This window comes from Cucumis sativus, chromosome 3, assembly GCF_000004075.3.
Source record: "Cucumis sativus cultivar 9930 chromosome 3, Cucumber_9930_V3, whole genome shotgun sequence".
Lineage (NCBI taxonomy): Eukaryota > Viridiplantae > Streptophyta > Magnoliopsida > Cucurbitales > Cucurbitaceae > Cucumis > Cucumis sativus.
In genome coordinates this window covers 22,828,291-22,843,228 of record NC_026657.2, presented here as the reverse complement: position 1 = coordinate 22,843,228, position 14,938 = coordinate 22,828,291, and the positions used below count along the sequence as shown (strand labels likewise).

General features: G+C 33.6%; 1 protein-coding gene across 1 annotated transcript; it reads right to left on the bottom strand.

Annotated features, from left to right (window-relative positions):
* Positions 1 to 12,540: 12,540 nt before the first annotated feature.
* LOC101215782 (caffeoylshikimate esterase) lies at positions 12,541 to 13,934 on the bottom strand. The gene has a single exon (XM_004147950.3). It carries the CDS (start codon positions 13,755 to 13,757, stop codon positions 12,777 to 12,779), a length of 981 nt encoding a protein of 326 aa, XP_004147998.2. The 5' UTR covers positions 13,758 to 13,934; the 3' UTR covers positions 12,541 to 12,776.
* Between the last annotated feature and the right edge of the window lie 1,004 nt (positions 13,935 to 14,938).

Sequence of the window (14,938 nt, the reverse complement as noted above, 5' to 3'; positions counted from 1 at the left end):
AATCACACACCGAATGCTATTAAAGAAATTTGATATTTTAATGATGCTCTAATAAGAACATCTTATGATGCTCGTATGAGCCTTAAGGAAAATAAATGAGATGATGTTTCTCAATCTGAATATGCAAGGATTATAGAAATTACTATGTTTTGAATAAACTGTACAAGATGTGTTATTGCATATGTTGTAAGAAGATTGAGTACATGTATACATATAATCCTGATTAAGATTATTTTACTGCTCTTCGTCACTTATTAAGATATCTTAAGGTTACAATAGATTTTGGTTTGTACTTTAATTATTGTCTACCATACCTAGAGAGGTAATATATGCAAACTAGGTAACTTAGAATGACGAAGTAAGCTTTAACAGTGGATACATGTTCTTAATTAATGAAGAATGTACCATTATATGGAGACATGAGTATGAATGATATAGAAGCCTAATGAGAGATGTCCCATTGTGGGGGGCTCTATACCAGTATAATTTTATTGAGATTCATACCCTGTTATTGAGATTGCTAAGAATAGTATGTTATGGCAATAGAAGGTATATTCCCCTTAATATAAAGTTGTGAAATGATAGTTGAATGAAAGAATTATCTTCTCGAAGTATGTAAGATCTGAGGAACTTTGTAAATCAGCTCTCCAAAGGCCTAACAAGGAGAGTAATTCTAGGATTTTCAACAAGTATGAGATTCAAACATTTGATGGTTCATAGCCCTTTATTTGGGTGGTCTATTGCGATAGACTTGATGGTCCATGACCCTTTATTTTGCGGTATATTGCGATAGACTTGATGGTCTATAGAGCCTTATTTGGATGGTCTACTGCGGTAGGCTTAATGGTCCATAGCCACGTGTGGGCAATCCTTAAATGGATTTGATGGATGAAATTAAAACCTTTGAAAAATTCCATGGCCTTTCTTGGGGTGGTCCTGGTATGGACTTGAAGGATAATTGGAAAATCTTCATAGCTCAGTTTTGAGTGGTTTGTCTTTGACATACTTGATGAAGTTGATCTTGATATGAACTAGATCTGAAGCCTTCATAGCTCAGTTTTGAGTGGCCTATTGTGATAGACTTGATGAAGCAATAAATATGACTGTGAAGGTGTAGCCGTCTTCTATGAAAAAGTTTAAGGATCTTTTTCTAGAGCTTTCACGTTGACCTGCGGTTCTATGTGCATGGCCTTAAATAGCACAATTTTGAGTGGTCTATTGCAATAGACTTTATTGCGGAATCAATGGAAATTTAAGAAGTAAAACGTGTTGTGGAGGTCTCAATCGTTGTTATCGAAAGTTCAAAAGGCAATTAACTTACTTTCGATGATTTGGATTGTTGTCCCACCTCACTACGCATCAATTCAAATCGAAAGATATTGATGTTTAAGTTTATGCTACTTCTTTCTTTGCTCAGAGAAAATTCTTCCTTTTTAACTATAATGCAATGATAGTCATTCGTGGGGGATTGTTGGGAATGACCATCATTGTAGTGTTTTCTAATTGATATTTCAATTGGAAGTTGATAGTTATTATTATTTAATTTATTTTATAATTCTAATAATTATTCTTTCTATATATATATATATATATTACGTAAAGAAAGTTTGTTCAGGGCGTTAATTTATTCTTCTTTCCAAAAATCCTAGATTTTCCTCTAATTCCTCTAAGCAATCATTTTCCTTTTGATTCCATTCTTAACTACAACGAGCGCACGCATGAGTTAAGAAAGTTGTGTTAACATTGGGGAGCAATCGACATAAGTGATTTAGCACCGAGGTCGCGCCGAATTTTGCATGCTTTCAAGGCAATGTTTCAACACGGCACAACTATGATCAACATTTAATTTTCCAACAAGCGTTACTCCGATCTAATTAAGAACTACATTTAATTTTCCAACAAGCGTTACTCCGATCTAATTAAGAACTATGATTAAAAAGTTGCATAGGAAAACACTATATAATATTTGAATACATAGATATTCTCTATTTAATAAAACTTTTTAGCAATAACTTTCAAACAAACCTCTTATTCTAAACAAAATTTCTTCGGATATTTCTTTTATGTTTTATATTGGCAGAAAATGAGGAAGTTATTAACCATATAAAATAGTTGGCCTTTTCCAACCTACCTTTCAAAATGAATTGCATTGTGTTGTACTCAAAGTAGCCTTCTTTTAGGAATAACTACATTTTAGAAAATAAAAAATACGTCTAAATACACCTGTATCTATTGGGTGAGAGTTTTTTTTTTTTTAATGTCAATTAGGGTTCATTTGATAACGTTTTTGTTTCATGTTTTCTATTTATTGTTCTTTATTTCTCGTTTCTCGTTTCTTCTTCTGTTTTAGAAGAAACAAAACTATATTTGATAACTATTCTTGTTTTCTTTAGAAACATAGATTTATTTGGTAATCGTTTCTTGTTTCTTGTTTCTTATGTTATTTTTCCTGACATTTCCGCTTATTTTTAGTTTAAATATAATTTAATTAGGAGTTTTTTCAAAACAATTTGTTATATATTCAAAGTGTTTCAATTAACGTCAACTTACTCAACTGTGTGAAACACTATAAACAAATAATTGTAAATTCAATTTCAAAACACTTTCATAACTGAGTTTTTTTCCTTAGAATAAGATGTGTTCGAGTTGGTCATTAGAGTACTAGCTAGAGTTGCTTGTTAGATATAATTGACACAGTTGGTTGATAAGTTTGGTCACTAGAGCTGAGCATCGAAGGTGGTCATTGTTGGATGTTTGTTTGAGGTGCATAGTTCGTCATCAAATCATCAAAAATCATTGTCAACAAACAACTTCATACATCAATCAAGCTTGGAGAAAAATACTCACTAATAGCTCCTGCTCATACCAAAACTTTAGTATAGTTTTGTAACTTTAATGAAATTCTCTAACTCAACAACATGAGAGCTAGAGGTTTTGCTTTTTGAGTAATACTGATTGAAAAATGATGCCACTATAGATTTGCAAGTAAGTGAATAGTATTTTGTACTAGTTTGGTCAATAAGCATTCTTGATGATTGCAACAAGGAGGTTTACAATACTACAAAGTTTAATTCTCAAACATCTATGTTTGTGAATGAGCAAAATGAGAAGGAAAATGCACAACTTTCATGGACTTGAGTTCTAGAGTCCATGAAAGACATACTACAAAGAAATGGTAAATTTAAGAAAAACATTCTTTTGAAACAAAAAGAAATCACTTATAATTTTAGCGACTACTTATGGTACATGACAAATTTTGACACTAATACAACCTCTTCTTTTCAAAATGTGACTCTTCGAGTGAATACAAATGGTCATGTTCTTCATGCTTTTACAAATAGAAGGTATATTTGATCACACTAGGAGAGTAATGGCCAGAGTCTTGTGTTTGAGAAATCCATTATATTAAAACCATGAACCAATTTCATATACAAGTATTTTAAGTCTCACAGTTGGATTGAAGAACTATGATGCATTTTATGCCACAATATCGACAGGAATTGATGGTGGTCCTATTTATCTAATTGGAAATGGAAATATGACAACAAATTTATCATCAAATTTGTGGACTTATAAAGTTGGATTAAATGGAGAAATAAAGCAGTTTTACAATCCAATGTTCTAAGAGAAAATAATGTAGAACTAACTTTAAAACTTCTTCAGAAATGACCGACCTGATGGTATTAGACAAAAGTCAAGCTTGAGTAAATGGGCAAATCATAGGTCAATTTTGGCATTATTATATATATATATATATATATATATTACAAAGGTATTGTAATATATAGGTGCATATGACCCTAGAAAATGGATTGAAAATTGTGAAAATCCTTCACAAAGATGGTATCACATTCCAAGATCATTTCTTTTCGATGACCAAAACACATTGATTTTACTTGAAGAAATTGGTGGAAGTTCTCAACAAGTGTATTCAAATTATTACCATAGGAACTATATGTGGAAATGCTAACGAAGGTAGTACGCTAGAGTTGTCTTGTCAAGAAGAACATATCATCTCTGAAATTCAATTTGCTAGTTATGGAGATCCAAAGTTAAAATGTGGTTTATTTAAGCCAGACTTATGTGATGTAACAAACAATGCTCTTTTGGTAGAAAAAGCATGCATTGGTATGGACAATTGTTCAATTGATGTATATGCAGATGTCTTTGGATTAGACAATGCTATAAATCTATTTGCAAGGTTGGTCGTCCAAGCGCTTTGTTCAAAGAATTCAAAGAATTAAGTATAATGTAATATATATTTAAGCACACATATATGTTTGTGTTTATGAATTTCAAGCTAGCCAAATCATTTTATTTATTTTTGTTTGGTGGAATTATTTTTATTTGTCACAAATACAAGGGGAATAAAAAGTCTTACTTTTTTCTACTAAATTTCTTAAACTTGTTTTATTGAAAGACTAAGTGTCTGTTGATAAATAAACTAGACTCAGTTTTATGTTTCTGTTTTTTAATCTTCATAATAAGGGTTGGTTTGGCTTCTTCATTTTGTTATTCTCTTAAATTTAGAAACACTTTTACAATTTAAAGAAAAAACGTGAGAGTTGAAGAAAATGGCTCTTGAGAATGGTTTCCAAATAATTCTAAAACTAAGGCAAATGGTTTAGGTGGAGCATGTCAAGAGGATCTCACATTATATAAAGATTGAAAGACCCCATTATCTTTATAAAATACATTGTTGTTTCTTCTGTTGCCATTAATTTAATTTTAAGATGTAACTTTGACAAGTCTCTATTAGGTCATATTTTGGACCAAAACGTTACTTTGGTAAAACATGCTCCATTAGCCCTTAGACAAGGAATGGCCTTGGCCTCGAACCAAGGTTGGGGTTTCTAGGTTAGCCTTGGCCCAAGCCCAAACCTTTTTCTCTTACACACATTCTAGTCAGTTGTCTTTTCTTTTTTTTTTTTTTTCATACCAATCCTTCATTTTGATGTTTCTAAATGTTCATTATAGCATTCAATCAAAAATCAGTTATAACATTAACAAAATTCATTTACATAATTGGAATCCGACTGTGTATATAGAGAAAAAAGTGTTGAGGTTTTAGTTATAGAGACTTTAGCCTATTTAAATTAATCAAGTATTGTTTGTGAAATAGAATTGTAAATTGCTTAAATTGTCAAGGAGCTTTCTCTACAAAATTCTAAAAGGATCGTATTTTCCAAATGATAGTTTTGTTTAGAGGCCTTCGAGATTCTACAGAAGTATAATCTTTTTTTATGTAAGATTAACACACGTGTATATTGACACACTCACACGACAATTGCTCCAATATTTATCAGAAGCGGTCAACTCTAAAATGAAACCAAGACTCCTTAAATATGTACAACATAAAGATCACGTATACAACTCCAATTCAAATTATGTAATGCTTAGATCAAAAGGCAATGGATTCGTGAGAAGGAGAGTAGACACGAGTTTTTAGATAAGGAAAAATACTCCACATAAACAACACTTTCATAAACATCTATATGTCTAGAACAAACCAAGACAAAGTCTACCACACAACATAAGAGCAATAGCCATTACTATAAGAAACCAGAACAATTGTGACGTCAGAATCAACGTCGGCGAAAGGTGCATCGACATTGATCACCTTTTGCCAATGCAAGAAACGCCACATCGCAAAAAAGGTCGTTCTTCGACGTACAAGAATCACACGTCACAAAAAGTCTAAAATTAAATTTAATTTTTTAGACTTTTCGCAACGTGCACCCTGCCACACGTTGGAAAAAGTGAACGTATTAAATTTAATTTAAACTTTTCGCGACATGTGGCAGAGCAACGTCAAAAAAAGTTTAAATATTGATTTCTTATTTAAAGTTTCCCTAACATCCGTCTATCTGCTGAAAGTCGAGGAAAGTTGAAATTGTAACAACAATTTTCACTTCCTCAGAAGTTTTCTTAGAAGTTGGGTAGAGTGACGTCGCAAAAAATTTCATAAATAATTATAATTTACACTTTCCACGACGTGCACCCTACCACACGTCCCAAAAAGTCTTAGTATTGAAGTGACAATTGACATGTTTTCCCGACGTGTGGTAGGGTGCACGTCGGATAAAGTTTAAATAATAAATTCATTATTTAAACTTTCTCTTTATTATTTAAACTTTCTCTGGCGTGTGTATTATATATGTTGCTGAATGGGACTTTTTTCGATGTTTTTGAAGACGTCGGAAAAAATCCACTATATTTCTTTCCTTTCAACACAGAATCGAATCACAAAAACGAAGAGAATATAAAATTGGGAGAGGGAGAGGAGGATTAGTTTGTCGTTCGTCCTTGCAGTCGTCGTCGCCACCACCATCACCACTATCAGAAGTATTCGTTCACCGTCATCTTCGAATTGGAAGTTTTTTTTTTTTTTTTTGAATTTATATATGTTTGTATGATGTAGTGTAAAGTGTATATATATGTATGTTGCTGCCACGTGCCTGAGACGTGCGGAGCAACCAACGCCCTCAAAAAAGTTAGTTTTTTTTAAAATAAGAGTCGTCATCAATCTTTTTTACGGTGAGATTGGACATCGAAATAAAGTAAACAATTTTTAAAAAATTGTGTGTAAAAAATAGAGTTGCGTTCGGGATTCATTTGTGTATAGAGAATGTATTAACATCCCACAACACCCATTTAAAAAAATGGTGATCAAATTTTAAATCTTGAATTGAAAATATTTTTTTAAATTTATTTTAAAACTAATATTTTATTTTATCCTTCACTACTCCAATATTTGAAACAAAGTGGAATAATATTACATTAATTAGACTGAGAAAAATTTTTCGTCTTAAGAAAATGAGAAATTATTACAATTTCTCAAAATCTATCTTAGGATTGTTCTCGAATAATTTTTTAAAAACATTGATTAAACTTATATTTTCTTGGAATCAATTCTCGGACTCTCAAATATATCGATTCCTCGCATCAATAATCTAGAAATAACCGACTCTTAAAAAGTTCTAGATTCCACGGTAGAATTTTTTTTTAGCGAAATAGATGTGAGTTATTAAAAAAATTAGATTAAGAAACCTTATGAAATATAGATTTATATTTAAAACTTTAAAAAAAATATTAAAAAATATAGTTTTAAAGTAAAAATTTCTAAACGGATAAAAATGAAAATTTAATAAAGATTTCAGAATAGGTCCAATAGGAAACAACGCACAATATAAAATCAAATATATCACACAACAAATTAAACAAGTAATATAAGATTTTATTTTTTTAAAAAAATGTTGGAAATCGATCTTAGACTCCGAAAGAACCACCCCCTTCATTCCAAAAATTTAGAAATAACGAACTCTCAAATATTTTTAATTTCATAGTCGGAAGAATAAAATGTAGGTAAAATATTAATGTAAAGAAAAAAATTAATTAACTATTACAAAATAATATCGTAATATTGTCAAAATAAATTTAATGTAAAACGGAAAAACATGTGGCACGTATAATAAATAATTATTACGATTGCAATGTAAATAAGTAAAAAGAAAAAAACACATAATGACAAAAAGTAAAATAAGGAAAGAAAAAAGAGAAAAAGAAATAAACAAAAGAATAAAGAAAGAAAGAAAAAAAAAACAGATGGTACAATAAAGGAATAAAAACAATAATCATAGTAAAAATAATTATAATAATTATAATAATTAACAGTAACAAGAATAAGTAAAAAGGAAAAAAATAATAAAAAAAAGAAAAGGAAACATTAATCAAAAACAATAATGATAACTGTAATAAGGATAATAATGATAAAAAATTTCTATTCCCCTTATTTGTTCGAAAAGAAAATGAGTGTCAAAAGTTTGGATTTTTTAAAAAAAAATAATGAAATAACAATAAACAAAGAAAACAAACCTTGTTGTGGACAATTAATGACTTTTCGGCATATGATGATCTATTCGGTTGGAGTACAAAAGGGTATCAAGCATGTCTCATTTGCATGGGGGATAGATCAACTGTTCGGATATGTGGAAAGATAGCATTCATAGGAGATCGACGGTATCTTCCAGATAACCATGTTTGGCGTAGAAGTAGGCTGCATGATGGAAAGGTAGAGCGTACAACACCTCCAATGGTAATGAATGACCAAGAAATCTTGGAACAACTAGATTGATTGGAGTTTTCAGTAACGAGTAAGCATTATTCGTTAAAAGATAGAAAAAAAGGAAAAGAAAAAGAGTTCTTAAGCATTATTCGTTAAAAGATAGAAAAAAAAGGAAAATAAAAAGAGTTCTTAATTGAACTAAGAAAAGTAATTTTTTCGATCTTCCTTATTGGTCGAGACTAATTATTCGTCACAAACTTGATGTAATGCACATTGAAAGAATATTTGTGACAACTTGGTCGGTACGTTGTTGAATATTGAAGGAAAAACAAAAGATATTACGAATGCCCAATTAGATTTACAAGATTCGAAGATAAGAAAATATTTACATTTGATAGAAATGGGTAACCAATTGGTGCAACCACATACGGGTTATACCTTGACTAGCAGCAAGCAGATTGAGTTCTATAAGTTCTTGAAAGCAGATAAGTTTTTCGATGGATTCGTTTATAATATTTCACGATGCGTGAATGCAAATGAGGAGAAAATATCAGGTCTCAAAATGCACGACTGTCATGTTCTGCTACACCTACTTCTTCCAATCGGTGTTTGAGCATTTTTACCAAAAAAATGTGTACACTGCAATTACTGAACTGTGTAGTTTTTTTTCGTAATTTGTGTGCAAGAACGATAAGAATAAGTGATTTGGACAGATTGTAGTCAGAAATGATGTCTTACTTTTTGAGTAGTACGCATGAGGAAGACTATTTCATTGATCTAGACGAGTTAGATAACGCAGACGGTTAGTTGTTAGTGGACGACACTACAAATTTATAATAACCAACATTTCAATACAATATCTCTCAACTGTCTTTAAGTTATGCCTATTGTATCTAATAATGAGCGTTTCAATAGATCCCTCTTAATTAGCTCTCACTCTCACTACGAGGAGAGTATGATAGCATTATCGAAACATAGATGTCGAGTGGTACATACAGCAAAATGGGAGAATGCCCATTCCAATCCCCCCCTAGAGGGGACAAACCTATCTTGACACACGCCCCTCGTTTAAGTTGCATGATCGGTGTGTTGACACGAGACACGTTTCGATCTTAAAGTAGGCAGATGTACCACCAGAGTGTATCAAGGTCATTAAGGGCAGCCTAACGGTAAGTCTGTAAATTCATAAACACTTATATATGTTTCAATTACCTATAAAAGCTATACTGACTTGAAACCTATTTCTTTGTAGCAAAACCTATTTCTTTGTAGCAATTTTTTGTGTTCGATCTAAACGATCCAACACTTAATTGATTTGTTAAGCATCAAATGCTCACCGTGTGAAAGGAATTCAAGACAATTAACCATTGGCATTTTAAGAAGTTTAGCGACCCTAAACAAGCACATGCAAATCCGCCCTTGCAATTGGTCAATCGGGTTGAAGATTAGCACTTTATCTGTGACCACTACCACTACAAGAAATTGGGAGTTTCCCGACGCATGAAAACTCGTCGGGAAACATGACGTCGTTAGAACCCAGTGTTTTCCGAAGCAGCTTGGTGCACGTAGAGGGAAGGTATTTCTTCTGACGTAGACACATTAGCGTTGGAACTGGTTGTAATGGGTTTAGGTTTCCTTTGACGCAGTGCGAGGTACGTCGAGAAATGGGCCACTATTCCCGACGTGGAAAGTATAGCATTGGAAGAGGGTGGACAATTAATTGTATCGTTTGGCCTTCCTCCGACGTGGTGCTAGGTGCATCGGGAAATGTGCACCTATTTCTGACGTCTACAGTGTTACATCGGATGAAGGGCATATCACTAATTGTACGTTACGCCTTCCTCCAACGTGGTGTTAGCAAAGTCGGGAATAGGTTTAGGGATTTTCGACGTGTCACTAATAACGTCGGAAATAGGTTTAGGGATTTCCGATGTGTCACTAATCGCATCGGGAATAGGGCGCTATTCCTGACGTTTTTGTTGTGCGTCTGGAGTTTTCTGTCTTTTTAACTCCATTCTTTACAGAATGGAAACAGAAAAGAGAAAGAAAACTGAGAGAAGGAGAGGGATACCAAAACCGAGAGAAGGAGAGGGAGACCAAAACCGAGAGAGGGAGAGGGAGTCTGAGACTGAGAGGGAGATCAAGAAGAAGAGGCATTCATCATCGTTGTCGTTTCCGTTTTCGTCGTCGTCGTCATTGTCGTCCCCGTTGTCATCGTTGTCGGTAAGTGATTTACTTTAGTTATTGTTTCGTTTTAGTTAATTAGTTTTAGTATTTAGATTTCGAATTAGTTTTAGGTTTTAGATTTTAGGTTTCAAATTAGTTTTAGTTTTTAGTTTTTGAATTAGTTGTAGGTTTTAGTATTGAAATTGAATTTGAAGTGTTGTTAGGATTTTTAATTAGTTATGGGCTTTAGGAATTTGAATTTGAAGTGTTGAAGTTGAGATTGAAGTGTTGAAGTTTAGATTAAAGTGTTGAAATTGAGATTGAAGATGAGTTTGAATTTCAATTTGAATTTAGGAATTAATGGAATGTATTTTTTTAAAAAAAAATATAGGAACTAGTGCGTCGGGAGTTCCGCGACATCTCCCGATGTCATATTGACAGCATCCTTCGACGTCCATACAACATCAAGAGATGTTTAGGAATTTTCGAGTTGTGCATCGAAAATTCCTCTCCCGACACATTTTATGCGTTGGGAGGGCCCCCCTTTCTTGTAGTGTACATCACTCGACAATTTCAGGTGTTTATATAGTTTTATGTTTAAATCAATTAACATTTATTTATTTAATTTGTTTGAAAGTATAACGTTTTGATTATCGTCATTTTTGGAATGTAGGAGCAATCAAATATGTGCAAGGTTGTTAGGGCGCGACAACCTTACTACCACACAAGCGACACAAAGTCGTTTTTTCAAAGACAAACAAAGCTCACTAAACTACACGGTCGTTCGATGGACCTTGTCGAGTTATTCAGAGAAACGCATGCTAGTAGTATTTACGAGTTCATTTCACTAGCAACAGATGACACTTTTGTAAGTTTAAGAAAACTTTATGTTTTGTTATACTTTCATTTCTGTTTTTAATTCTGATCATCTCTCAAACTTACAAGCTTCTATTGTGTAGAATCAAATGGTGAAACTTCTGTTTCAGCTCGTTGTAGAGGTTCTCAACCACTAACTGAGGACAAGATATGCAAGACAGTTTTGGGAAGATGGTAGAGCTACTCAAAAGATCTTGGTTGGGGCCCAAAACCCAAGCCTACGATGAATGTCGCTTCATCTGCTTCCTCCAATATGTATTACCACCATGCATACATGGCGGAGGTTAGTGAACTAAAGACAAACCTCAAAAATGCTAATCGAATGATCGAAGAACAACGCCTGAGGGAGGAGGAGCGAGATCGACAAATGGCAGACCATGCATGACAAATGGAGGAGATGAGTCGGGCACAAAGAGGCCTGTGATCACTTGGTGTACACACTTTTCAATATTTAATTTGTTTAATTTTGCATATGTCATATTCTCACTCTACTTTTATGTTATTTGTAGGTTTGGTGTCTGTAACTAGAGCGCACTAGAGCATTAGCTTTTGGATTTTTTTTTATTAATGTATTAGTTTTAAATTATGTAATTGTTTTTTTGTATTGAACATATTTCATGTATATGGTTTTGTAATTAATGAAAATATTTTTATTTTCATAATTTACTGCAAATTTTGTCACGCCGAAACTTAGCTAAATTAACTAAACCAATGACAAAAAAAAATAAATAAATAAAACAAAAAATAATATTTAAAGTCTTCCCCGACACACGTTTTCACGTCGCGAAAACTGTATGCGACGTGCTAATAGGGTGCGCTGACGAAAACTTCTCCGTCATTGACGTGATCTGCGTTGAGGAAAGTATCCCCAACATGCTTTCCTCGACGTACTGACCGACGTCGTGGGTAACCTTCCCCGACGTTGTTTAGGATTTTCGACGACGTGTAATGCGCGAGAGAAAACCTTATTTCTTGTAGTGCATAATAACACATATAATTGTTTCAAACTAAATTTCTAATTTGTTATTAGGGGTGTTAAAAAATATGGATGACTCATCAAATTCGACCAACTAATTCCAACCGATACAAATATTTTATGATTGGATTAGGTTAGACTCATTATTATTTAATAAATATTATTTGAATAGAAGGAACTTAAACTCGAGAATTGAGTTGAGTCTAATAACATGTTTTAACCGGATCAAATTTAATGGAGAAAGAGAGTTAGATTGTTAAAAGTGAAGAAAGTTAGATTAGTTATGAAGATTATGAAAATGGTGGTAGGCTGATTTTAAATGAAAATTTAAAAGTTTGATTAAAAAAATAATAAGGAATTGTTGGTGTATAGTTTGATTATTATTGAAGTGTTATTAAAGAAGTAGAAAGTTAAAAAGGAGAAAAAGAGGAAAAAAAGATATAATTTATGGGAAAGATGAAAAGAAGAGAGAGAGCTGGTAATAAATAATAGTAATACACACACTACACAGCTTATATTAGCAATGAAGGTCTATTTAATTATTATAGGAAGAAGAGAAAAAGTCAATTAAAACAAATTGAAATAGAGAAATATTTGACCCATAAAACACACCACATTTACCATTTCTGCCATTCACACACCTCCATTTCCGCCGTTCACACTTCCATCTTCTTTTATCCTTTTCAAGGATTTCTATTTCTTCGGTCCATATCTCAAGGCTCTCTCATCGATCCACTCCCTCATATCCCTCAGCACAATCTCTACATTCTCATCAGGCTCTCCTTGAATCAACGAATGGTACATCCCATCGTATAGCTTCAACGTCTTATCCACGCTCGTCGCCTTCTCATACAGTAATTCCGACGACGATGGACACGTCACTCCGTCCGCCGCCGTACCGTGTACCGTTAGAAACGGCGCTGTAACCCTAGAAAAATTATCCCTAATATACTGCGTTACCCTAACCAATTCCCTCATCGTCCCAACCCTAGGCGGTCCCGTGTACCTTCTAGGATTTGCTGCTATTATCTTCAATTTCTGCGGATCCTTAATCGCCTTTCCGACCATTTTATTGTCCGGCATGGCGGCCCAAGTGTCTGCGACGCCGAAGAGAAGGCCGTATAGGAAGAGTCGGAGCTTACTCGGTTTCATATTTTCTGGTATGACGAAGAGGGGAGCTGAAAAGATGAGGCCGGTCCAGGTGTCTGGATCGGACTGCAAGTACATGAGCATGGTGGCGGCGCAGCCCATGGATTCGCCGAAGAGGAACGCTGGAAGGTGGCGGTAGGGCTCGCTACGGCGGGTGTGGAGGAAGAAGGAGAGGGATGCGGCGGCGATTTTGTCCATGTCGCCGAGGTAACAGCGGAGGCCATCGGAGCGTCCGTGGCCGAGGAGGTCGGCGGCGAAGACGGCGTAGCCCCAGGAAGCGTAGGAGAGGCAAATTTTTTGGAACATCCAGCCGGTGTCGGAGCCGTAGCCGTGAGTCATGTAGACGGTGCCTTTGAGATCGGGGAAGTCAAGAGGGATGAAGCTTTGTGTGAAGAGCTTGCCATGGGAGGTTTCAAAGAAGGATTTGGTGTTGCGGACGCCTTGTGAAGCATAAAATTCTTCCTCCGGTTGATCGCCCCAGAAGTTGAGTGGTGGCTCTGGTGGCGGTGATGATTCCGTTGGCATTTTCGCCGCTTGTGAGTTTGTGAGTGGTGAGGGACGAAGGTGTGTGGTGGTTGTAATGTATGTTAAGATGGGGAAAGTGTGGTAGGTGGGGAGGGCAAAATTGTAAATTCACGAACGTAACTTTATTGGGTTTGTTTTTTAATTTTCATTTGGTTGTTTTTTCTTAAGAAAAACTTTTTTTTTTTTTTTGTGGTAGAAAAGGGTAACTGAAAATATAAATATTTTATATTAGGCTCTTACGTTATCCTTTTATATTAATGTATCTATTTTAAAAAAAAAGTTTTGAAAGTCTGTATCTTATTTTAATTTTTAAAAGTACAGTTGTAATGTGTAATTCTTCTGTTGAAGAAGTTATTTCTAAAATTCTTGTATTTTAATACATGCCGCATCAACACATAATTATATAAGTCAACAAAATTGTCTCATTACTCTTTAATTAATCTTACATCCCTTAACTGTTCAGTTTTAATAAAGAAAACAATTAACTTAGAAAAAAACCCAAATCTTTATATCATATTTATTGTTCTTTAAAGAATTTACAATAGAGTGCACATTTGAAGATGTTAACGTAAATATGTTAGTGTAGTTGGCCAAGATCTTAAGCAAAGAAATAAAAATAATCCAAACCTATTATTTTAACGTATTAATAATTAATTTAAGAGAGAGAAATTAAAGAAAAACGGTTGAATTTGATTTTTTTTTTTATAAAAAAAAAAACTAGTTTTTAATCCAAGACAAAAAAGAACTAAAGGTTGAAGATTTTGCTCTTTTCTGCTTGAGCGTTAGTTTAATTATGGAAGTAATGATAATAAAAAAAAAACGGTAAAAATCGAAAAGTAAAAATAGAAAGAAAAATTGGGGTCTACTAAGAACCAATTACTGGAAACAATGGATGTTTAAATTTTGAGTTTGTTAATTATTAGTGATAACATTGGATTTGTTTGTTTATTTATTAAGTTGGTGTGTTTGGTGAAGGACGTGGTTGGTGGAGGGAAAACGAAGAATTTTTTGGGACTGGGTGGGGTCCCCTTCCCATCACTATCTTACGTAAAAAAAATAAGTTTGGTTGGTTAAATGTTTGTTTTGGTTATGCCTTTATTTCATTTTCTAAATTTACCTCCCCCATTTTAATTACCATTATTTTAATTCATCTTTTCCATGTATCCAAACTTATATTATTT